At 39.1% G+C, this 27,542-nt stretch overlaps 1 protein-coding gene across 8 annotated transcripts in view; it reads left to right on the top strand.

Annotated features, from left to right (window-relative positions):
* LOC149230524 (hypersensitive-induced response protein-like protein 1) overlaps positions 1–27,542 on the top strand; it is a 163,190-nt gene that overhangs the window by 133,481 nt on the left and 2,167 nt on the right. For 2 of the 8 annotated variants that reach the window (XM_089379005.1, XM_089378999.1), the window contains exons 2-4: positions 25,051–25,230; positions 25,485–25,605; positions 25,706–25,750. In XM_089379005.1, coding sequence (XP_089235131.1) covers positions 25,090–25,230; positions 25,485–25,605; positions 25,706–25,750 — 307 coding nt within the window. In that variant the 5' untranslated portion in view covers positions 25,051–25,089. Of the gene's footprint in view, positions 1–23,932; positions 23,955–25,021; positions 25,231–25,484; positions 25,606–25,705; positions 25,751–27,542 lie in introns of those variants that run through there. The other 6 variants (XM_089379000.1, XM_089379002.1, XM_089379003.1 and 3 more) reach the window with 5 other exon arrangements.

Genomic DNA, 27,542 nt, shown 5'->3' with positions numbered 1-27,542 from the left:
CAGACTCACAGATCAGATTGATCTGAAATGACCCCTAGCACCCTACTTAAAGGAAATGCCTCCAACGGCTAGTTCGAGTGATCCATGTAGAAATGATCTCGACCGTTGATGAGGATCAAGACATCTCTTGATCTCATCCGTCGATTTATTCACTTAAAATATTATTATTTATTAGTTAGGGTTTTTGTTTTATTTTTTAATTTTTTATTATTTTTATTCATTTTTTAATTTTTTAAATCATTTTAAAATGGATCATCGAACTAAGCCTTCGGAAAACATCACCTAGGACCTAGGACTTAGGACTCATGAGGGGATTTAAAACATTTTTCGACCCTCATGACACATTACATCATGACTTTTACAATTTACATCTTAAGGGAGAAAACCCCTTTAACATAAACCCTCACAAATCACCCAGTTCTGCGACACAACTATAATCTAGCAGATCAACACACTAGGATTCTCCTAAAATTCCAATGACAAAATCAATCCCGGCTTTGGGGTCAGGTTTGAAGGAAAACTCTGCCAATCCGTGGATCGGTGAGACGAAAAACCTTCCGGGACGTAGATTATCATCAAAAAGTTAGGTCCACCTAGGCAAATTACATACATGACTCATGTCTGCTAAGATTATTTACAATCAATACATGCAGACTGGGTTTACAATAAAAAAGATCAAGTTGCTGATGATGGCAGGATGGCACGGACATGCTGATCAGGTGCTGCCCCTTTTTGCCAAGAAAAGGGGGATGTACTGCATGGGTAGTTGACCAGTAGAGGTCAACATCTGGCTCTACTTGGGGACACGTTGCTGCTTGCAGGAATGTGAGAATCCAGAATCTGCATCCATACAACACAAAAAATAAGTAGCGTCCATCCAAAAAATCAGCATATACATTAAGCACATAAAAGCTCTTCATTTATTAACTATCTAATAACATGAAAAGTAAATCTAATCCTAAAACAGAAATGAAACGCTAAAAAGACGAGGAGTAGAGTTAGAAATACAATACAAAAAATGCTCCACGGCATCAGATGTGTTCAATATAGTGCATACTGAGCATTTGCCTGCTTTCAGGCAAATCTGTCGGCTGCTTGTCGCATGTGCCATGTCCAATTTTGCATATGGTAGGACTTTTTCCTATCCGAAAATCAAGCAGCTCGCGGCCGTCTGATGCGTCAAATCTTCTTCTCATTTTCTTCCTCTTGCGCTTTTTCTTTCTGGCAGGATGAATTACTGATGAGCTGGAACTTTCTGTCTCGAAACTATCAAATGAAGTATGCGTGATATGTCTCTCTTTAGCCCGCATCTGATCTTTATCATTCTTAAGTCCATCTTCAATCAACCATCTTTCAACTGAACTAATAACCTCCTCATAATAAGATGGAGCTTGTTGCAACAAATGAGAAGGCTCCTGATCTATTGATGTTATCTGGTTTCTTTCATTTTCCAATTGCTGAAACTTTTGAACCTGTATTCTAATGGCATCCATCTGTCTAGAGTGTTCAACCTTTATAGCACTAATTTGTCTGGCATGATGTTCTTCCATGTCTTTTATTACTTTAACATTTTCTTCCTTTATGTTCATCAAGCAATGCTGCATGGAATTTATTTCTTCTTCATGATTCGCTTGCATGTTTCCAATTTCTGTTTCATGTTTAGTTTTCATGGCCTCAATTTCCTTAGCATGCTGACTTTGCGTGTCCTCAATCTCCTTATTACGTTTTTCCAGATGGGTGCGTAAAGTTTTAACATCATTGATAAGATTAGTTTGGTTGCTTTCCATATTTTTCACCAGCATCATTAAATCTTGTATTATTTGCTTTTGCTCTTCCTTTTCATTGTCATTTATCCCTGATTTTTTACTATCATGAACTTGATCTGCAATAGTTCCGGTTGATGACACATTCTGATCTTGAACTCTTTCTTTCTGTTGCACAATTTTAGGGGCAGAAGGCAAGCTGTTTGGACTATCATATCTATCTTTAAAAGCATTGAGAATGTCTTGTAAAGAAGTGAAAAAATCATTAGGAAAGTTATTAAACCAATTCAAGGCATCACCCTCTAAAGAATGGACAAATAGACGCATCTTGAAATCTTCATGATTATATTGAGGAAGTCTACAATATATGGTCATTACACAAGTAAACATGTTTAAATGATGTCTAACAGCGACCGGATCATCACCCGAGAACTTAAATAATTTAGAAATGGCCTCTTTCAGAAGATCATGGAGATTATTAGTAAAATGACATGGTTTACATGAATAATCCATGATGAACAACAAGGGATCAAATGGATGATAGAAAGAGATTTCTGCTCAAGAGAATTAAGAGATGAGAGAAGTGGAGTCGCCACTTGAACAATGAATCTGATTCTAGGATCCAAAAAGTAACCACAAGCAGATATGAGGAAAGCTTCTTGTCTGGGAAAAATGAGAAAATGGAGTCGCCACCCAAACAGGAAACAAACCCAAGAGGCGCTGCTGATATGTGATGAAAAGATGCCAAAATATTGAATCTGCCAGCTCAACTGAGAGATGAGAAAGATGAGAAGATGAATGATTGTCGTTTGAAACACCGAGAACAAAGTGTCCCCGGCAACGGCGCCAAAAAATGTTGTCGCGCAGATTGACACGACAACGCTCAGACCGGGGGCTGTCACTCTGATCCCCGATCCCTCCGTTTAAGCCTGTCTCCCGCGGCTAAGGGGGGTAGTCCCTGTGAGATGATGAGACCAACTGTCGACCAGTTGGTTGGGAGACACGAGACACGATTAAAATAAGCACTAAAATGATTTGATTAATTTAGCAGACCAGTGCCTTAAGAGATTGTTATTAGAACGATTACTTGTTAGATGATATAGAAACATAAACTGTGAACAGCAATCATTTGTCATCAGCTAAATCACAATGCTCTTAAAATGACCAAAACGATATCCAGCAACAGAAAATTTTGAAAAGATGAAAGCCTTAAACCACCACGAGAATCATGAATCATTAACCAGATATCAATTTCGTATCTCGACTTGAAGATTTAGATCCCCGCATGAAAGATATAACATGAAAACCAATGAGACTGGTAAAAATAATTTTCCACGAAAATTTTATATTTTTTCGAATTTTTTAAATCTTTTCTCAATTTTTTTTTTTTTTTTATAAAATGAAAATTAAAAAATCTAAAAATTTAAAATTTAAAACCTATTCTAAAACTAAATTAAACTAAAACTAGACTAAACCAAAAATAAAATAATTCCCCTTTTTTATTTTTTATTTTTACCAAACTAAAAACAAAATTTAAATCTAATTAAAAATCTCATTAAAATCTAATTAAAGTTAAAACTAAAACATAAAAATAAAACCTATTAAAACTCTAAAATCAAATTAAAAATCTAATTGAAATCTAAGTCTAAAACATAAACGCTTTTTTTTAGTTTATATGAGCTCTAACTATATAAAAAAATTAAAATTCTAAACTAAATTTAAAATCTGGAAACAAAATTAACCTACGCTCAAAGTCTAAATTAAAACTGAGATAAGCTCATAACATGAAAAAAATCAAAACGCCACGAAAAGGAAACCTAGCCGCAGTTATGTAGATGATACGCGTTTGACTGAAATGATACCTGCGGCCTGAGAATGGCAGTACCCCGAGATGATTGGCTGCGATGGACAAAGGGAGCTCACCTGAAACGCTGAATTTTTTACCTGCTACTGCTCCTGCGTGAGAAAGAGTTGGATTGAAGATGACGGCGGATGTGATTTACCTGGGATAGCAGCCTGTTCTAATTTGGTGCACACGTTGAAACAGGTCATTCTTTTGAGCGTTGAACGATAACTCCTTCAAACATACGCCTTGATTCTGATCCGTGGTTGATATGGCAAATCGAAACGTGAATTTTTGCAAATGCGTACAGGTGACAGCAGAGTGATTTACGAATATACTGCATGATGGCCTCGATGAATCACGATTGATCCAACAAATGGCTGAGCAACTCTGTCCGCATGCAGACTTGTGGATATCGATTTATCTCTGTTTTCAACAGGTTCTCATGCCTGCCCGCATAACCCAAAACCTTTACACGAAATGTTCTGAGCCGATTTACTTGAACGCTTTGGATGCAAGAGCACGTTCTTCCGTCAACGCATCAAAAATATCACTAAGTATTATTCAGTATATGCGTTACAGTTTCTGACAGGCTCACATGATGGCAGCAATTGATAAAATGCGTTGATGTTTCTCTTTGCTGATTGGCCAGATAATGATAGATCAGCACAATATGCAATGCCCTTTGATAACCAGACAGCGGTGAGGAGAACGTATCAGATAATATCTCTGAAAACCCTGTACAAGAAAACACAAAAGAGAATAAAAAAAAAAAAAAAAAAACCCTAATGAAAACTGTAAAAATTTGAAACCCTAGATCCAAAAAATAAATTTGAGACCCTAAAACAGCTGATTAATTTACAGATATGGCCCCTTGACAGCCCGATTTAGCAATAACAGCAGTAATATTTTCGAAATATCAGAAAACTTAAATTCTGCTGTGAACAGAAAGAAAATCTCTCATGCAAAACAGGAAATAAACTTTAAATGATTAACCCAGGGCCAAAATCAGCTGGGCTCTGCAAAGAAAAGCCTGTGGGAGTCGGCTGGTTCAGCCTAGAACTTCCCCAAACGCCCACCAATATTCTCTACTAAAAGGTTTTCCTGCACATCTCAAGCAACCATCAGCAAAGAGAGAGAGAATGCTGCTAGATCTCAAGAAATAATGGAGATACCTGCCATTATTTCAGAAACCCTAGCAACACTCAAACCTTAACAAGTGAACAAGATACCTGTGCTCACAATACTCTAAAAACAAGCTATGACTAATGGCTGAAAACTGAAATATGCAGAAAATTAAAGATCTCACAGCAATCCCAGAGAGTAACACCAGCACGATTTGGATCCCAAAGTCTTCTTTATTAACCAGAAAATCAGATTACAAGAGAGCTTTTTCAGTACAGACTCACAGATCAGATTGATCTGAAATGACCCCTAGCACCCTACTTAAAGGAAATGCCTCCAACGGCTAGTTCGAGTGATCCATGTAGAAATGATCTCAACCGTTGATGAGGATCAAGACATCTCTTGATCTCATCCGTCGATTTATTCACTTAAAATATTATTATTTATTAGTTAGGGTTTTTGTTTTATTTTTTAATTTTTTATTATTTTTATTCATTTTTTAATTCATTTTAAAATGGATCATCGAACTAAGCCTTCGGAAAACATCACCTAGGACCTAAGACTTAGGACTCATGAGGGGATTTAAAACATTTTTCGACCCTCAGGACACATTACATCATGACTTTTACAATTTACATCTTAAGGGAGAAAACCCCTTTAACATAGACCCTCACAAATCACCCAGTTCTGCGACACAACTATAATCTAGCAGATCAACACACTAGGATTCTCCTAAAATTCCAATGACAAAATCAATCCCGGCTTTGGGGTCAGGTTTGAAGGAAAACTCTGCCAATCCGTGGATCGGTGAGACGAAAAACCTTCCGGGACGTAGATTATCATCAGAAAGTTAGGTCCACCTAGGCAAATTACATACATGACTCATGTCTGCTAAGATTATTTACAATCAATACATGCAGACTGGGTTTACAATCAAAAAGATCAAGTTGCTGATGATGGCAGGATGGCACGGACATGCTGATCAGGTGCTGCCCCTTTTTGCCAAGAAAAGGGGGATGTACTGCATGGGTAGTTGACCAGTAGAGGTCAACAGGAGGTGATCTCAGCCTTAGGGGAGACCAGATAATCGTTCCAGAGCTACTTCCTACCTCTCCTCTGCCCAACTCAACTAGTAAGGGTCATTGGCAAGAGACTCTGTGTCCCTTCAGTGCGTAGAGTCAGCTGTTCCCAGTTCCTGTCCTTATATATGCATGTTTAGGAGCTCTTGTCCCAGCTTGTCGGCAGGGTCTGTATTCGCCAATAAAGAGTAGAACGAGGTAAGGGCGAACTAGCTATCCCCTGAACCATTCCCCCGACCAACCAATTGTTAGGCCCACAACCCGGCTAGGAAAGGTCAAGTTTAGGAACAACCCAGCTAGGCAAAGTGAGAGAGTACCGTAGTTAAGCGCTGCAGGGTCAAAGAGAGAAGGTGAAGGGTTGGATGCCTCACCGATCAATGGGCTAAAGCAGGGGTTGGGTGCTTTGTCAAGCCCCCCCCCCGCTTCTTATTCACCAGTGTCGTGTCGAGAGCAAGGAACATTCTGGCAAATTCAATATTAAGCATCAATCTGCGATGAAACAGGGGATTCCTCTATAATCGGCTATGGGCTTATCTAGAAGGGCACCTCCTGGCCTTATGACTGGCATCTACACCTCCTTCCTTCCATATGCTAAGGTCAGTGGTGAAGTGGGTCTAATCTCTTGCTATGGAACTTCATGCATGGACAAGGAATCAATATCTACCTACTATGCCAAGGGGACTATTAGAAGGGTACTAAATAGGACTAAAGACTATTGGCTATTGGAATGGCCAAGTTATACTAGATCTAGATCTTTATCTCGGTAGAGAAGAGAGTAAAGAAGTGAAACGTAGAGATGCGAGTATCATATGTCTAGACGAGTATAATATGTATAGAGCGATCACGTATAACTCCTTCCTGGACACTAACAACTAACTGAGTATAGGGGTTGTATAGCACTGGACCTTATAGCAGCACTGACTACTTGGCACCGACCAGAGTAGTTTATTCATGCATCGACCGGAGCTTCTAGGCAATGAGTATCAAGCCCATCCTGGTAGCCCAACTGCCCCATAAGGTCTCCGGCCATAGAGTGAAAGATAAGAAGCTAGTCCCCCTTCCTTTCCTTCTTAATTCATGGAACTGAAAAAGGCAAGTAGTAAAGCAAGTAGAAAGGCAAGTGTCGGGGACCAACCGGAAGTTTTTATAGATGGAAACTACAGCCTTTAGAGCTAGTACTGATTGCCTAGTACTTATTGCTAAGACCTACCCCGGAAGGAGTCCATAGTGAGATTGGAAGACTAACAAACCTATGGTGCCTGGGCCGAACCTGGTACTAGCCCGGCCCGAGTATCCCATCTGAGTAACCAAGTGGAGTAGCCAAGTATAGTGGCCAAGGAGAGTAGTATCCAAGCCCACCCAATAAATCCATTCAAGTTGTGTATTTAGAGAATGGGTTCTAATTCAAATGGCACATTTTCACTACTATATGCCAGTCCAACCAACAAGCATGAAGCTGCTGCATGGACTGCCCTATAGGGTTAACTGGCTAGAACTACTAGAACGGCAAGAGATTGATTTCACTCTACTTAGTTGAGCAATGACTTTCTGGCTCTGCCTGTCTATGATTGATTTTCTATCGGAAATTGATCTGTTTCCAGCCCCTTATTCCAGCAGCCCAGATATGAACTGGCAATTGGAAGTATGGCGACAACAGGCTATGACCTACCTTTTGCTTGCCATCTTAGCTGTAGGTTCCATGCTCCCGGGTCTATAACGGTATCCACTTGCTGATGAAGAGGGAAAGTCATCATACTGCCCAACATACTACAATGTCTTAATAATGACAACATCCTTAATAACCTTCCTGACATGGGGAATTATTCAGGAATCAAAAACAAATGGGAAAAGTTCAACAACGTATATATGCGAGTTTGGTCGAGCCTCTCAATCGACAACATGGCTCCTAAGGTTCATGAAATGGCAATGTTCAGAAAGAAGAATCTACATTTATCATATTTGTATGACCTATACCGGTATTATATCCTGTTACCAATGGTGGTGAATGATTTGCTTGAAAAATTCTATGTACGCCCACTGATATAGGGGTAACAACTGGCTCCAACTGTAGGACATGTTCTTCACTTGGGAGGATGTGACAACCTTAGAATCTTCCACCTATCACCTAAAATCTCACTCATGAAAACATCAAATATAGGAAAGGAAATAGACCAAATTGCTATCCATTCCTAATGTAACAAGAATCCAAAATGAAATAACATAACTAAAGAAAAAAAATTAAATAACTGAAATGAAAATGCTTGACAATAAGATAGCTGAAATAAAATGCAATTTTAGATGTAAAAACATAAATTAATATGCCAAGTCAATGCAAGTAAGTGACAAATCTAATGCTCATAATAGAGAGCTTATTCAACTACCCTAATCTAATATAAGATAAATGAAGCATGTTAAGTAAAATCATATAACTAATGCAACCAACAAATAAATTCATCATTACCTTCGGTTTTACCTTTATGCTTGTTTGCTAAGCAAAATAATGAAATGTCAAACCTGAATAAGTATATCTGGGAACTTCACTTATGGCTTCGACAAACTTTGCAAGTAAATCGACATCATGTGTAAGTAAATTTGAAGAATCAACAAGGTTTTTCTGTGCTACTACAAGCTGCTTCAATTCATTGATCGATCAGGTTGATATAATGATATTTCTCATTGTAAACATAAGCCCACTCATCATTTTTGTTTGTTAAATTGGTAGGAAAGGAAGGCATGGATGGCGGCTCAAAGTGGAACCTACATAATTATTGTTGTCCTCATCTGCCCCTAATCACATGCACACAACAATGATAAGAAAACTCACGAAGGTCAATAACATATTGAAAACAACCACTTAGAATTAGCTGGCTTGGAAAAGGATGTTGGAAGCTTGAAGCATGTTTGGATTTGAAGATGTCGCAACTTTCCCACTACCACTAGATTGAGATCTTCCTTGTCAAATGGATCTTTGCACAATTGTAAACCATATATCAAGGACATCCATTGCTGATGAATTTCTATTGGAACCTGAATGCAAAAGTCCTCTTTTTGCACCTGTACATATGTTTGTCCCTTAATCACTTGATATGGTTGCTCTATGGAATGACTTGGTTGATCATGTGACCAAAACTATACAACCTGATATCTCTTAATGTTTGTGTCATAGATAGGATCACCTGGGACTAGAGAAAAACTCAAGTCCCATTTACATTATCCATAATAAGGAATGCGTCAATAGAGTCCATCTCTTCATGGTCATCGTCCTCTTGAAATGTATGCATGTTTATTGACATCTTCTTCCAAATCGCTAGCAAATGTGTCATAAAGATCAATTTCTTGGAAAGGAGTGCAACTTGTCGAAATTGTGCTTTCATATGGAGGAGAGAGGGTGGGTCCTTGGATGATCCTATGATCAAGCTCCTCTTCATTCACTTGTTTCTTAGAAGTCCCTTCATTTTCATTGTATATTTATTTGACATCTTCCATAGGGGACTCCCTTTCTTCATCATTCCTTGCAATGTTTATCAATAATGGCTCATGGGAGGAAGGGGATAGATGACCCTCTTCTTGATCCTTCTTTTCAGTCTTCAGCGTAAAAGGCTCACCATATTTCTCTTTAACATACCAATAGAGTTTAATAGATGCATTTTCCCTTTTTCCTAATTCCTCACGAAAACCATTGGTGGGATGTTCACAATATTCCCTCCATATGTCATCAAGCCTTTCCTTGTCTTTGATTAATTTATCTTCATATATGTCGATATCATCAACTTCTTGATAACAATGGATCCATCTTCTCTGAAACTCCTTTATTAATTGTGGGAATGATCTAATTTCATTAGGCTTGAAAGCAAAGTACCGATTCCACACATCTTCTCCTTGCATTGAGAATACAAATAGCTTCATCAAGATATCTTCATAGAAAATGTTAGTGTCTACCACATAGTTTATAAAAGACTCAAAAATAATTAGATGATGATGACGGGTTCCCATCAAATTTTGGAACGTGGGAAAATACATCAAATGAGAGTGGATGTGAATATCTTGAAACACATGATAGATCAAGAGGAACATGTATATCTTCAAAAGATAACATATTACTACAATCAATACTTCAGACATATAGGATGATAATTCTTTAGGATCAGAATATGCTTACCAATCATAAAATCGTAAATGTGGAGCCGCCAATATTTACCTCAATTCTTACCTGAGAGAGTAGCTTTTTGTATTGTACCTTCTTATGTGATTGGGTTTTGCTAGAGCACCCTCAGTTGGAGTTTCCAAATGAGACCTGCAAGTTAGTCCTTTACAATAATTTCATCAAAATACACAACAATAAATGAAAACTTACCCAAGTGGATGGATGTCGTATAAAACCAAGTTGAAAGACCTTTTCCTTGCCAACAAAGCCAAAAGATGTTATTGATTTTTCTAGCAAGGCTGCTAAGGTCTTGGTAGTTTTGCTATATTGGCACAAACATGGCAGGGACCCACTGTCACCTCAGCCAAAGTCGCCACTATTTAGCCCCAACACCTCCTAAAAAACCAAGGGAGGCTTCCTTAAATATCCCCCAACACTTTGGTACATGATTAGTGCCTTATTAGAGTCAATGGGGTGAAGGTGTTGTAGATTTGCTTGTTGTCCTGTTGATAAAACAATGATAAAATAGTGCAGATTTCTAACAACAAACTATTAGTAGCCAAATTACTCAAGATATGCAGTGTAAGCTATGGATTTTGGTCTCCAAAATTTATCTTAACCAATTGTGGAGTTATTTATTGTTTACATACACGTATTAAGAGTTATGAGTGAAGACAACTTCTTGTCCTGTGGAACAGACTGTGAAACCCACATAAAAATGCAGGGGAAACAAGCTGATTTGTTATTATAGCCAATCCACAATGTGCAAGGCACCTCTAGGCAGTCACCCTGTAGTGAGGGAAGGCTAGAGGACACTTTAGAGGCTTTACGGCCTCCCCTCTATCAAATCTTTCGCTGAAAATGCAATTTCCAGCTAGCTAGAAATTGCCCTTTCAGATTTCTGGTTATATTTATTTACCCAAAATTTTTCCAGAATTTAAATCGTGAACCTTTGCAGCTGGAAAATTTTTCCAGAATTTAAATAGTCAAACTTTGCAGCTGGAAAATAAAGGAAATTCAACTCTTTCACAAAGATAATGGCCATAAATGATTATAGATGAAAATGGTAAGTCCTAGTAGGCCTTGGGAACTTACTTTGGATGGCTGTCGAATGCAAGTACAACAAGGAGAACCCTCTCTACCTATAGATCTGCAGCCAATTGACTAGATACAAGTGTAAAAATATAAGAAATGAAAATTGTGTCTAAGTGGGAGCTTAGATCTTACAAATATGACACTTTTTCCCACTAAATAGTTTGCTGAAAATGATCTAACAGCGATAACCAACACGAAAAATCCTACTTTAATCCAGAAAAATAAAAAAGAATTTAAATTTTTTTAGAGATTTTTTTGGTTGTTGGAATACCTGTGCCTTGAGAACTTACTTCTTGCTGGGATGTTAAGTCGAAGCCCTTCTAAGTTGCTAGGTTCAATTTGTGTTAGGGAAGTGGGTTTGGTCCCAGAGGAAATCACTCCCACCGTTGCTTAATTTACCCTCCAAAAATTTCGACCCTCCTTAGGAGCGACCTATCTTTGGTGTCTCCGACCTCCATTCTCTGTGTCTGGTGAAATACAAAATCCTTGGAATAATGAAGTCTCACTTTGAAGCAATCCTAAACCCTTGGCTAGTTTCACCGACAAGCAAGATCAAACAAGTAGAAGAAACCATAGTCACTTGTTTCCATGCAGCATATTAGCTCCTGGATGGCAAAGATTATTAGTCTTTGGATATATTTACTTATATGCAGAAATAAATTAGATTTTTTTATAAATTATGCCCAATAACCATAACCATAATAAGAAAAAGAACAAAGATGAAAACCATCCCAAAATTGTAAAGAATTACAAGGGTTTGCAAAAATGATCTCTTTATTTGTGATAGCACTTGTCTCAAATGATCAACAACGATTACAATGGAGGAGAATCTAGCCTTTTATAGAAAACTTTCTAACGATTAGTTGACTTCTCCTCATTAAAATATTGCTAGTCTTCTATAATCTGAGACTTAACAATTTTTTATTTTCTTAAAATATTACAAAATAGCATGAATTTCCCCAAGGGGGTTGAACTTGTCCACATAGCCAAAAATAATTCACGACTTCCCTTTGAAAATGGTCTTTAGTGGTCAAAAAGTGTAGTACCAAGATTCCCCCCATCGTCTAGCATTTTTGGTCAATGAGTGAGTTGATTTGTCCACATAAAAGAGTTTGAATTGACCAAAAGAAAACAACTTTGTCCCTAAAGAAAAAATTGGTTGTAATGGGTAGTAGATAGGCCCACCTTCCAACTTTTAAGGCCAATTTAGTTACAAGGACTAGTAGAATTATCTTCAACGGCTAGATTTGACCCAACGACTATTCTTTGACTTTGACTTGGCATTGAATATTCCCTTAGCATTTGATTTGGGCCCACAGTGGTATATATCCAATGCCTTAAGCCTCCTTGAAAAATTGGAACATGGGTTTTTCTTAGCATGTCCTAATTTGTTTTGGGTCTGTCTTTGTTTCCTCATCTCTGCTAGGACATTGCGGCGTCATCACTTTGATTGCCACATCTTATTGCTCGTGTGTTTGATCTCCAACATTACTGCTGATCTCAAAATTCTGCCACCTAGGTTTTCTTCGCCTCGTTGTGTTGATCAACTTTGACATAATGCATGCAAGATTTTCTCAACGCTTTGCCAAAAAATCCCCTGGAAACATCTCTTGTATTGTTGACCAAGTTTGATCGAATTGTAACTAGCCACTAGATGCTCCGATTGAAAAAAATTGACCTCCTGGACCATTTTGCATTGGAAAATGTGAAAGTTGACAAATGAGACTACTATGTTGTGAGAGCTGTAATGAGCAATACCACACCAAGGCCAAGGTTAGTTACAGACTCTATAGACATGAAACCATGTGGAATGACATAGATGCCCCTTGGTGGAGGCTAGAATAGCCCATACACCGATGATCACCCTTACAAAGACAAGGCTCCCATAGAACCATGAGTCCTCATAGTAAACCTCTCAATGTCCTCCAATATGGTTAGGGACAAGATTGCCAAGATGATGCTCTCAAGGGATGACGCATGGGCCGAGTAATCATAATTAATACAGACTCAAAAGACAAGACACGAGGCTTAGGATGCCTAATACAGGGCCTCACATGGTTTTTTACAAGGCTTTCACAGTGACCTTAGGCTTACAATGGTGGTGAATGATTTGCTTGAAAAAATCTATGTACCCCCACTGATAGAGGCATAACAGGTCCCATAATACATGAAAGTATGTTATTGATGGAATGCCTTTTACCATTTTTCATGCTCTTTTCATTATATTTTCCAGAGATTTTTCCTTCGACATTGAGCCTTTAACTAAATGTTGCAAAATAAGGAGGGAGTCTCCCAGGATTGTGAGCTCTTTCACCTACTTTTCTTTGGCAATCAAGAGACCCTGATAAAGACCATGAATCTCTTTTTAATTATTTGTCATATGATCAAGTTCCCACGAGTACTTGAACACTTAGTCATTCTTAAGGCCATAAAGAGTCCCTTCCCCTCCTGCCACTCCTGATCCGGTGTTGCTTCTATAGCAGTCCACTGATCTTGGATCTCATTTAGTCCTTCGAGGAAGGTGTCAATCGGTTCTCCCTTCTTCATCTGATACAACCTCAACTAATTCTCAAGTAGCATTCTTCTTTGCATAGAAGTATGTTGGTACAATTTCTTGAGAGCCTCCCACATCTCAAATGTCGTTTCCTTCTCGGCTATGTGTGGTACTACATGATCCTTGACCCCGTCAAGGATGATGCTCTTGGCCCTTGCCATTGCCTCCTCGTACTTGTCGTTATCATTGGGGTCGACTGGGATAGCTATTACCTTCAAGGCGAAGTTCTTGACACGATTTCTGTCAAGTACGAATAAGATTCTGGCCTTCCAGACTACGAAGTTCGACGCTCCGTCCAGTCTATCCTGGTCTCTTACTTCGTGTAGTGCCATGATGCTCCTCTACTTCCCTCCTGGAAGTTCTCTGTTCGACTCCTCTGAGTCTCTACTTCCTATCTGGAAGTTCTCTTCTGGACTCCCTCTGAGTCTTGATTTCCCTCCTGGAAATCCTTCTGCCGCTGTCGAGATGCCCCCTACTTTGATAGTCTTGTGCAACCGCACCACTAATCTGGGTTCCTCAGCTAGAAACCCTCTGTAGTAGCTCCTCTGGCCTTGCTCTGTCACGTACTGTTCTGACTACAGTACCTCACCAGCTCCACTCTGCAATATTCCCATAGCCTTCTAAAGACTAAACCCCAGCAACCTGAAGGTAAGAGCTCCTAGGCTCTGCACAATCCTGACACCAGCAACCTGGCCTCCTCAGCGAACTGCATCAACGTTCCCAGCTACTGCGTGAGGCTCCCTTTGCCTTCCTTAGCTTTTGCGCTGCCTCTTCTTGGCTCACCCTTGATGATGCAGGCACTACGTCACCCTTCCCTTGTTGCTGCTCTGCTAGAAACAACTTCTGTCACCTCGGGACAATTGTTTTCTGCTGCTATTGCTCCGCTCGGCTGATGTCCTTAGTCCTCCTATGATTTGCAATCACGCTCTAATACCATGTTGAAGTTTCTAAGTTTACTTAGTTAGAAACCCTCCATGCACTTTATCTAATTTATTCCTACCTACTTGTTATTTTTCTTAACAAGTTATTTACAATGTAAATACTGAAAATAAACACTAGTGCATGCTCAACATATTACAGATCAGAAACTAAAAGAAACAGAAACAAACACACCATATGACATCTAAGTTGCACGAAACGGGGAAACGGGGAAGCGAAACGAAACGCGGAAGCGAAACGAAACGCGACCTCCCCAAATTTTGGAAACGGGGAAACACGAATATATATAATAATATATATATATATATATTAAAAACATTTAAAAATTATTAATATATATATGTGCAATCATAAAGCATTAATGATACATTTACTTAAACATTTTAACATTAAGATTAAATTTACATCACAATGATCACATTTACTCATGAGTCATCACATAATGAAAATAAAAATATAGGAACTGGAAAATCCAAAATCAGCCTTTATTTATATTAGTATATGAGGCTGCAAGTACAATAAAGACTATAAGGCTGCAAGAACTATAGAGACAAGTCACAAAAGACTAATCCTCATCATAACAATCCTCATCAAAAATAGAAGCAGCAGAATGCTCAACAGTGGATGGTGGTGCTGAAGAAGATGATGCACCAATTCCACTTCCAGAATCCTCCTCAATATTCAGGGCAGCAAGAGAGAGATCCAAATCAGGATTTTCTGCATCCACATCCCATTCTTTAGAAGGACCACTGTTGTATTCTGGACCCCTACGAGATGCAAGGCGAAGGTTGGAGTGCACATAAACAAGATCCTCTACTTTCTGTGAGCCCAACCTATTGCGCTTCACAGAATGAATAAAACCATAAGTGCTCCAATTCCTTTCTGCTGATGAAGAGCTTGCCACTTGTGAAAGAATACGAATGGCAAGGCTTTGCAAATGTACACCATTTGCTCCATGACAAATCCACCACCTAACTGGATTCATGGTGCTTCTCTCCTCCAAAGCTGATATATCTGCATAATCATCTATTCCTGCAGCAAAACTGGCAAATTCCTCCTTTACCTCCCTATGTAGATGAGAAGGAAACATTCTCATTAGTGCTTTTTTCACCCCAGTAGCCACCTCTCTATCCTTATGGGGTGCCTTCCTCTTCCCATTGCTTTTAGCAATAAGCTCCTCATCATAAAATTTGGGGTTCAAAGCATGTGCTAAAGTGTGCAATGGTGTATTGAAATTGTTCCACCTGTCAACAATGATTTTCTTGATCAAACCAGCAAAATGATCATCAACAAACAGAAGTTGTGGAGACTCCTGCGAAATGATTTCCATAGTTTTCTCAACCATGGAATCCATGCCATCATATACCTCTCCCAAGAAAGGTTGGTCAGTGTCAGCACTCCGGAGAAGCTCAAATGCAGGGGTTGTGAACTTTAGCAAGAAATCTACCTTGCTCCACCAATCCTCATCAAGGCACAATCTACGCACCATAGATCCCCGCTCTGAATCTGCTTGTCTCCACTCAATCCAAAGTTGACTCACCACCATAGAAACTAATGCATGCTTAACCTCAACAAGGCGGCGCAACATCACGAAGTTTGAGGCATATCTTGTCTCAGCAACTTTTAACAACTCCAATTTGGAGTACTCTCGAAATATGGGTTGAGACTGGTGGTGGTTGGTGATGAATTTGATAATCTCCCTTGCTTCCCCTGTGACTTCCTTTATCCAGGAAACTTTGTTGTCGATCTCCTCTAAGATCAGATTCAGATTATGGACAATGCATGGTGTCCAAAAGATGTGGTCATACCTCCCCTCAATAATTAAACCTGCAGCTTTGCAAACTGGTGCATTATCCGTGATAACTTGCACCACCCTGTTAGCCCCTATTTGTTCAATAGCTTTTATAATAACATCAGCAATGAACTGTGCATCTTTCACCTCTCCTGAGCAGTCTTCTGCCTTGATAAACATTGCTCCTTTGGGGGAAGTGGCAATGATATTTATCAATGGTCTGCGCCTCATATCTGTCCAACCATCTGAGACTATGGTAACCCCAGAGCTACTCCAGGAAGAACGAATTGGAGCTAAAACGTCCTCCACAAGTTCCTTCTCATTTTTGAGAAGTTGGGTTCTGACTTTCTCATAGTTGGGCCCCTTGTACCCTTGAGGAGCTTTGTTAACTGGCCTTATCATATCTTGCCAGTAAGGAGAGCGAACAACATTGAATGGGATACCACATGCATAAATGCACCTGGCCACTCTGGAATCAGCTTCTTCTCTTGCTTGCACATTCACCAATCTAGCAATTCTGCTATCCTGAATTGATTGGGATGCCCTTGAGCCTCTGGTATGTTTGGGTGCTGCTTGTTCATGTTCTTGAGTGTGACCAGCTCTCCTCTTTCTTGCTTCAACTACAATCCTTGGCTCAATGTTAGATGTAGCCTGAGTATGCTCATCATGCCTTCTCTTAGTACCATCCGCCTCATCTTGCTCTCTTTGATATGCCCTCCTTACCAACGGATCTGATGTTTTTGTGCAACCCAGAATCCCCTGTCCTCCTCCATGCAACAGATGCGCCTTCACTCTTGGGTAGGAGCCCTTGTACGTATTATTGCAAAGAGTGCATCGCCATTCCCATGAGCCACCACCTCCACATTTTTGAAGCTTCGTCACATGCCTCCAAAGAGGATAATATTCAGCCCTTGGGTTGGCCCTAGGGTTTGAAGTTGCAGCTGCACTTTGGCTGGAAGCCATTGCTGCAAAAATAAATTAAAAAAACAAATCTGTAAATAATAAAAACGTTTTTCATATTTTTGGCTGTATAAACCCTAGAAAAATTAAAGAAATAGTAAGAAAAAAACTAAGAAATGAATGTGGCTTACCCAAATTAATTATCTGTGGCTGAATCTACCCTAAAATGCCAGAAAAGAGGAGAAATATGGCTGTAGCTGAGCCAAATCTGCTGCAAAAATAAATTTAAAAAACAAATCTATAAATAAAAAACGTTTTTCAGCAATTTAGCTACATAAACCCTAGAAAAATTGAAGAAATAGTAAGAAAAAACTAACAAAATGAATGTGGCTTACCCAAATTAATTTTCTGTGGTTGAAACTACCCGGAAATGCCAGAAAAGAGAAGAGAAATATGGCTGTAGCTGAGCCAAATCTGCTGCTACAGAAATCTCCTGCTGAAATCTCCTTCTCTTGCTGCTGAAATCTCTTTCTCCCGCTGCTGAAATCTACTTTGCTCACTGCTCAAAACACCAGCTACTGAAACAACTGCCAATCTCCAAGAGAAACTCCTTGCTGAATAGTGTGATGAGAGAATGAGAGGCACTGCTCTTTTATAACTTTAGAAATGGTTTCTAGAACAGCTTAGAAACCCTAAAAAAATTTAAAAACTAATTAGAAAAAAAAAAAATTAAAAAACAAGTAATTTTTTTGGGGAAACGGGGCCCGTACGGCCGGAAACGCGTTTCCGTACGGAAACGGACCCTGTACCTGCGTTTCCTGCAACTTAGTATGACATCATTATTTTTGGACTAATGTCCCCAGAAAAACCCAATGTGGGAAAATCGATGCAGCTATCTGAGGGTTTTCTTATTAAGTAATATCAGAGTACAATCTAGGTGCTGAAACTGGCCTAGCCAACAGAGAATTTCCTTGGCAGTAATACCTCTCAGTTTTTGACAAATCTCCTGGCTGAAAACCCGGATAATCCTTCTGGTAGCGACTCAGCATCAATCTGCCCAGAAACCCCAGCGTCAGCCTCTCTGGACTGCATCAGCCCCTCTCTGTCCCACGCTGGCCCTGTATCACCCCAGATGGGTCTGCGTCAACCTTAGGAGGCCCTGTGTCAGCCCTCTGGCCCTCTGCATCAGCAACGCTGACCTCTCTGAGGCTCTGCGCAACTCCCAGCTGCCTCTGCGTGGCCCTGCGTGAGCCCTGGTTGACTCCGCGTCACTCCCCGGCTACTGCACGACTCTCCCGACACTATCTTTGCCTCTCTGTCTCTCTGTACTTAAATGCCCCTTAGCTGCATCTTCCGATCACTAATTCTATCTCTCTTAGCAAACCCCACTCTAGAGAATAGAATGACTGATCACTCTGGTGTTTTCTCCAAGTGACCCTCAAGCCTCCTCTTATACTTTTCCTGTTGACATATCAACGACCAAGATTAAGTCCCTACTCAACGGCTAAGATTAGATCTGACTTGATCCATGTCATTTGGACCATTCTAACACAGATTCATATTAATACACATTAATATTTTATTTTCCCTAAGTTTAGACTTAGAGACTCCACTAGAAATATTAATTATTTTAATATCTCTTGATCTGTTTAGAATTTGCCCAAACCCTTTATGGGTATTGGAGATCTCATGTGCCCCAACCTCTCCACCAAATTTCATGGCTAGAGCACATCCGATGCTACCCCAAATCAACATTATGTGCCCTCATACCCACTGGGAGCACCACAGGTCTACTACTTGGAGAACAAGGGGCCACCCCCTTGTCCATCATATTCCGAGGAATTTATTCCTCAATATGGCACTTAAGAATATTATTGAGCCTTTGGAGGACCCTACGACATGCACATATTATTATTTGGCCCCTTGTGAGGCTTATTTTCACATTTGTGCACTAGTTTGGTGGGCTTGTCACCAATAGGGGTTTTATTTGCACATTATTTTATCATTAGGGGCTAATGTAGGCCCATAGGCTAATTCAAACTCCTTAGGAGGCTATATATTGATGTTAGATACATTCATTTGTATCATCACTTGACTTGGGATCTCTCTAATCATAGAGAACTTCACATTTTTTCCTTAAAAGATATTTTTGGGAAATGGATGAATTTTGACGTATGGATTTGGGCTATTTATCTTGTCTTTGAGCTTTGTCTTGTAAACGAAATGTTGGTTGGATATACTCTATAATGTTGTAAGTAAATTTTGATGTTATTATTCTTGTTGCTGCATACTGCTAATATTAGGGCTAATTGTTGCATGATTGAAATGTGAATTGAGCATGTTTTAGCTATTTTAATGTATGGGGCAATGTTATATGAATGAAATGCCCTAGAGATTATTTGTCTCGATAAGCGTCCATCGTTTGCTTTGAAGTATAAATGCTTGAAGGTCACTTTTTTTTTCTCAACATTGGATGAAGCTGACTTTCTGGGCCTCCTTGATCAAGAAACCAAGTTCTTACTCATCATCATCCTAGACTCGACATCCCCAAGCGAATTAGGCACTGATCCCTAAAAAAGGGTGGTCATCCCCTTCACCTTTTCACCTTTTATCACTTTTTCCCAAGTCTATCCCTCAAAGGTCACCTAGGGCATCAATTTTTCGGGAATTGAACCAAGGAAAAACTTCGATCTCGTACAGGCTACTGCGCTGGTGGGTCCCCTTCCTCTCCAAATTTGAGGCAATACTAATGGTGGAATCTTCGGGAATCCCAAGCCCTAGCTCTAGGATTGAATTTTGCCTAGGCTTCCCCAAGGCTAGACCTCAACAGGATCAATTCAACTTTTGAAGTAAATATTCTTGTTTGGTTCTTTCCCTTCACCTTGTCTAGGATAGGAACATCATTGGTTTTTGCATTCCATCCTCGAACCTAGGTTGGGTCCACTTGGCTTCGTGTGGTCCCACTTCTCAATAAAGATTATTTGTCAAGGACAATTTGGGAATCCAAGTTTTCTAAGGATTATAGGGGTTGAGAACCTCGTCCGTAAGTCTATTCCTTCTCCCTCAACCCTCCAATCCTCACCCCTTAACCTTTGAAGACCAAGTCCCTCGCTTAAAGAACAAGCAAGTTCCATTCTTCACTCCATCCTCGTGAAAGGGTTTCTAGGGTCACCTTCCACCTATCCATTGACATATACTTTATAGGTGATCCCTACACTACCGGGTCTCCTCCCATTGGTGAAAGTCCATAAAGAGCAAGGAGACTTAGCTGTAGTGACAATGGGCTAAGCCTCCACCATTTCCCTAAGCCCCTAAGCCTAGCAGTTACCCTCTTAGGAACCCCTTTAGGTCCCCTACTAGTTTGAGTAGTAACATGACCTTACTTCATATTTTCGACCATTGCTTCAGGTCTGCAATTTTTGTCCTCTACTGTAGAAACCCTAACTTGCACGTGTGGGAAAAGATGGTGAAATTATCCTTCTCTCTCCTTCGCTTGGATTGCTTCTTCCTCCTTAGAAATTTGGCTTGCAAACTTTAGCTCTTTTATACTAAATTCAACTCCTTGATGTGACTGCGATTCAGCCCTGCTATAACTAAAAAGATGCCTTAATTCTTTTGCATGTGTGAGACGAAAAATTTAGACTTCAAATTTCAGTTTTCTTCTTTTGTTCTCCTTCTTCCCTTGCTTTTCTCCTTGAATCGAACTTTATTTTCTCTCTTGATCGAATGCCTTGGATGCTCCTTCAAATGAGGTTGAGTGCTATTTATATATAGGCTTCTAGGGAATCCTAATTAGGCCGACTTCATCACTTTAAGCCTACTTGTTTTCTAGCAGTTCGACTTGGTCTTGGAGGGTCTTTTGACAAAGAATTGACTCAAATAAATACTTTGACTTGATTCAAAATGCCTAATAGGGTCTTTTACAAATGACAATGACTCATTAACTTCTTTGACTCTATGACAAAGCTCTAGAAGCACACAATGGGTGCTTGACCTAAAAAAATTGACCTAGAGCATGAAACCCATGCTATAAAAATAATAATAATATTTTTCTTTTCTCTTTTACATCAAACACAAAAATCAAGAGTACATAAGATATTGTGAAGATCGAACCTAGTTACATTTTCCAACAAAACTTTGCATTTAAAAGGAAGATGATCGTAGTCAACTCCCTGAATATGGGTCCAACTAAATTTAGGGTTATTGTTGTTGGTATCCCCTTATCCAGATCTACCTCCATGCATATCCTTGCATAGGAGAAGAGACCCTCTGGTGGCTTAGCTCGATCAATGTATTTCCCAAGTGCGTTGCTGATATTTTTGAAAGTAGTATCATTCCAGCAGTGCAAGGGAAAAAAGTGGAGCTTTACCTAGACAAGGACGACAGATGGGACATCACTTTCAAGGTTAAAAGTTGGGTTCCATTGATCTAGATATAACCCCTCTTCTAAATATTAGGTCTCAATCATCCTTGTTCTCGAAAAAGAAGGTAAAATAACCTTTTATGTAGAAAGTAAGAGTGACAAAACCCTTGATCATGGGTTTCCAATTTTTTTCAACCTACAACCTCACAGAATGCGTGGAGGGCCAGGTCCGCATGAATTGGCCTACCAAGCCACGTTCAGCCAGTTGCAGGGGTTGTGCTCTTTTGTGGCGCAAAAACCTCGACTTTTCAAATTTCTTCCAGCTTCTTGACAAAACGAGTACACGATATCTGAAGCATGGGGTGGGATAGGAGGGGAGACCCACCTAATCTGGCCATCTAGCCACAGGAAAACCATTTTATCCACTGAAACTCTCATAGAAGAAAGAGTTACATCATGAAAGAGAGAGAGTTACAAAGATCTAAAAATAAGGTTACAAGGAAATTCGCATCCTAAAAAGTTTAGAAATGCTAGCATACAAGTATGTGCCACAATAGGAAGGTATTTAACATCTTGATGGAAAAAACTGAATTTAGCTTTAACAAGTGAATCCATTTCTTGGTTGAAAAACCTCAATTCCTCTAAGCCAATAGGGGATTGTTCCTCATGAAAAGCAGCATTATACTTGGATTTTCACAAAAAGCCAATAACGAAAAACCAAATTGTTTTCCATAATGATCTGTAGCTATCCCTAATCATCCAAGTGATGCTAACGAGGACCTTTCCAATAAATAGGGGGAATAAAAATAGTTAAGTTCAATCTAAAACAATGCCCAAACGTCTTGGTAGGTGGACGTCTCCAAAGGACATGCTCAACCATTTCATCTCTACTACAAAGTGTACATGCACCATTTATAACACCTATATTTTGAAACCTGGTATTCACATTGAAGCCTTGATGAAGCATAAGCCACCCCAATACTTCGCTTACGAAAGAAGATTGAGATTTACAGATAAACTGGCACTTCCTTAGCCAATGTGCTTTAGGATCCCTAACTCCCCACTTCTTGTTAAATCATGTGACAACTTTGGAGGCACGCTTCACAAGCTCATAAAAGTCCTTTACCACAGACTTCCCACTGGTCCATCTCCAAGTGCTTCAAATAAGACATGATCCATGGATTTGCATTTTAGGAAGATGACTTTCAGGAATCATTTTACAAATGTTCTCACAAATAGGTTTATCTGCTCAATCTAACTTTTGAGCTCAGTTAAAATAATGCCACATATGCTATTGTTGGTTCTCATGATTCCACAAATCCCTCCAATAAAATGCTTTTTCTGGCCACTATTTTACTTGCAGACATGGTTGAGAGACCACACTGACCTCTTGGAAATTAAAATGTACAAATAAGTGTTGACGCCAAATTTTCATCTCTCATCATTGACATATTTTTTGATTGCCATGAAAGGTTGGTCATTGACAAATGCATGATAAGTCTCCATTCTCTATGCATGTGGCTTAATTCTTGGATATATGCTCAACAATCCATATGCATTTGCAATGATCATAGTTACTGGGGTCCATGGTTTCAAGTTTAAACATACAGGAACAACAAAGGAATTTTTTTGTCACAAATGTTTTGGTCGATTCATTAGTGATCATTCTTGGGTATGTCCATCAGGATCATATTGGGTTTGCACTAAGTGCCCATAAAAGGTGTTTCCAAATTTCAACTACTATCAAGTTATCCATATACAAGGTAGGATATTAATGTTTTATAGTCTATTTGGATTAAGCATGGCAATGACCTCTACACACTATAGGATTGTGTCTGAAGGTGGTCTTGGATAAGGAACCAACATTTTTTCTGAAACAAGAGCTGTAACCATCCTAATGGCCACAGCCAAGAAAAAAGGCATCAATGAGATTAACATTTATAGTGTTTCTAAGCTGGTAGTGGACTGGTTAAAGGATGACAGATCCCAAAGAAACCTGGGTCTTCATAACAACTGACATCTAGCACAAGACAAAATTTAGTTTTGGATAATTACATTTTCATCATATTTATCAAGAGTATAACCAATAAGAGGATAAACTGTCTAAACAGGCCTGCATCAGAGAACAGGGTAGAGAACAAACTGTCTAAATGTTGTGGATGAAAACCTTACATGATGGGGTAGAGGAAATCCTTCCATTGATGTCCACTGATATATGAATGAAGCAGATTTCAGGTCTATGACGTTTGCAGAGGATTGGATGTAGTGAAGTATTTTGGTGACAGCTTGATGAGGACAATGAATTCCTGATGATGATATTGGCATGTTAATGCTATGTGCAATTTTTGTTTGCTGAGGTAAAAGATGAGCAGGATTTTCTGCTTTCTGTTTTTTAAGTCATCATCCTTGGGGTGAACTGGACAGTGCCATTGTAACTTTTATTTTAACTAATGAAAAGCTTACTGATTTTTTCTATGGAATAAAAATGGGATTGTGTTCAATCCTATTGAGCTTGTTAAATAGTCCACATTTAAAATAGTCGAGACTCTAGTGTATGGTTTGTGGACATAAAGTGGAAGTTGGTTGATTTATGAAATAATTATTTTATTTGCTGCATTTCATGATAAAGTTTTGTATGGATGACTTCGAGAAAATTTTCCTCGTCTATTGCTTTTCAAACTAAACACATATTGTTTTTCAAAAAAGAAAAAAAATATTGCTTTTCCTTGTTATTTCTATTGCTTCTATTGACATGCTTGATTTATACGAAATTAACTTAAAATACATTAAAAAAATGCATATATCCATTTAAGAAATGCATCATAAGAAGTTGAAAACTGAGTAAGATGTAGCTCCAGTTTGTGTACATCTTAAAGTAGTTGTTTTGGCTGATCAGTCAAGAGTGGTGCGGCATTAGTTCTTATTTAAATCAATGTTGTGAATATCTTTTCAGGGAATATAGTGCTGAGGTTCCTGAAATAATTTATTGGAAATATCAGGGAAAATATCGACAAACTTAAAGAATACAATAATATTCTTCTTTTTTTTCCTTAAATTTTTGAAAAACATCTAAAACATGTAGCCACATTGCCACATAAATATGTAAATAAAAGTGATATAGGTAAAAAAGAAAAATGAGGAAAAAAATTGAAAATTCTGGACTCTATAGGCAAATCATCACACCCTCAATGATGACATATCCTGTCGACTCACTATATACTCAAACACCTGAAATATTGTGAAATTTTAGGCCAAGTGTATCAGCAAGGTGAAAAGCTCGTTCAAGTATTGCATATATATTTTTTTGCAACAATGATTTGAATTACCATTTTTCGATTTCCATTTCCAAATTTTGTGTTTTTTTGTAGAAAAATTATTTTTTTAAGGCCTTCAGCGAGCCCTTAATTCTAATTGTATTGTCAAGAAGGTACACTAATAAAGAAAATGGGACAGTTATTGTGCTGTATAAAAGTGAAACAGTCAACAGTGGCTATGAAGGAGAGATTTGGACGCTTTGATAAAGTTCTTGAGCCAGGATGCCACTGTCTACCATGGTTTTTTGGGAGTCGAATTGGAGGTCATCTTTCCTTACGAGTACAGAAGCTGGATGTGCAATGTGAGTCGAAGTCAAAGGTGTGCAGTTTATTACTGTTCTACAGCACAACTGTAGTGGATAACAAAAGCCTACTGTATATGTGTTTTTGGCATTTATACATAAGCTATTTAATGAGCTTATTTTCATCTAGGAAAATAAGCACAATTGAAATTAGTCTCCCTTAAAGTGCAACCTTCATAGGCATAAAATACATTATTAGTGTCTACACTGACGCAAACATTTTATTTACATATTTAAATGAGCTCTACATTGATAATTTTTATTGTGTCAGGATAATGTATTCGTGACTGTAATTGCATCTGTGCAATACTGTGCCCTTCCAGAGAAAGCAGCGGATGCTTTTTATAAGCTTAGCAATACAAGGGAGCAGATCCAAGCTTATGTCTTTGATGGTAGATTTCAGAATCTTTCTTACTAAAATAGTTACAAAATTATGCTGCTGCCACAATGATCTGTTCCAAAAATATCGCGTACTAATAAATCTTTATGCAGAGTTGCTGTTGTTGGAGAGTTACAACGGTCCATATAGAAACAATGGTGATGCCAAGCATAATTGATAGTGCAGTCAAATAGATTTGTGTTAAGAAGAATGAGTGATTGTCAATTGTTCTGGTCTCCATACAATTACAGAGTACAGTTTGGTTGACAGCTGATAGGCTAACCTTGCTTAGCTTCTTTTCAGTAAATTTGGACCCTTGTAAGAGGCATCTGCATTTTAGCTATGGATATTCCTTTGATATCCCTACTATGAATTGCAACCAACTTCAATTTCACTTCCTTATGTACTTGTTTCTGTGGACATTATAAATTCAGCTTGTCTTTGGAGTTGAAAACATAAAATGTACATGACCATCATACTATGATAACATTGATGATGAAATTACGACTTGTATCTACTAATTTGTGTTGATGAACTATGAACATCCATAGTTAGTGAAGCAAAATCGTTATTTTTGTATTAGATAAAATGTTCCCATTATTTAATTCACTATAGCAAATGAAATGGAATGATACCATTTTAAGAAGGATTGACAATCAATATTTGAATTTGATTGTTTTTTCACTGAAACGGATAAGTTTATGTCAGTTGAAAGGTGGTGGCTTTACCTGGTACATAGAGTACAAACCATGTTAGAATCTTAGATATGTGCTTTCCCACATGCCCTTCAAGAGTTATATAGAGCAAGATATCTGGAAAAAGACTAGGTTTTTCGTCTAAAATTGGGCAGCTCTGCTGCTTGACAAACCGGCCTAGTAGCAAATATATCACAAAACATGGTGATAAAATTTTAAAGGGACTTTTATTTCCCATCACGAACACTATCCGCAGATTCCATATAAACAAAAGAACCTGAAGGTTCAGTTGTTTCACCATTAACGTCTGTATGGGGACAGGTTAGTGGGAGCATCTTGTGCACTGGGAAGCTGACAAAGCCTGAGAGGCAGACTGTGAGAGCTTATGCTGCTTCTAAGGAGGCTTCCAATGCAACATTGTTGGCTCACATGTTGTGCAAGGAGGCATTGGCTTCAATTTGCCATTCCAGAAGGCTCTAAAGATGACATTGGATAACCCCAGTCCACGGTGGTGGTGTCTTGCCTTATGGTAGGCTTTGTGCTTATGGAGACCCTGTTTTCATGCACCATGAGGGCCACATGGTTTGTGGTAGAGCAAGCCAAGTTAGGTGTACGTTCACACTTACAAAGATCCTTTCGCAAGTCCCTTATCTCCACATGCAGACAACACTGGTAGCAATGATGATCATTTGGGGCTTGGTTCCAAGAAATTCTACCTGTGAGAAGGTCTTTTAACCACAAAATGCCCTGCTATGAACTTTATCCGTGCATGTTCCAGGGTGTGCTCACTACACTTTTTGTATTTCTCATAGGAGGGTAGCTACACCCAATTCCATAGAAGACTGAGATAGCAAACAAAATCCAATAGTGAGAGAAAGGCTAGAACCTAATTGTTTGAAAGAGAGTCTAGGTTGGTGATGCAAAGACAAAAGGAGAGATTGAATTTGGTCGGGAGGAGATGAATAGGGGAAGCATCCACCCACCTACACAAGTCAGATGGAGGACTCCTTCAATGCCACATGCAAATGCCAAGGTGGGAGGGAAGGGGCAGTGTATTGAATGGCCCTCTTACTTTCTGACGTGCAGTGGGAGTGCAACATCCAGTGATAAGTGGGGGTGGAAGTAATGACCTACTCTGACCCCCGCACACCCTGTCATCCCTCGGAGGTGACGTGGGTGGTTGGATCTATCCTCCCTCCCATTTCATTAAGTCCTTGTTTTATCCACAAGGAATGACAAAGGGGTCTTAAGATTG

This window comes from Pinus tabuliformis, chromosome J (genome assembly GCF_031772625.1).
Source record: "Pinus tabuliformis cultivar Carrire ecotype Pingquan chromosome J, CPIR1, whole genome shotgun sequence".
NCBI lineage: Eukaryota > Viridiplantae > Streptophyta > Pinopsida > Pinales > Pinaceae > Pinus > Pinus tabuliformis.
This window is presented reverse-complemented; position numbering and strand designations above follow the sequence as displayed.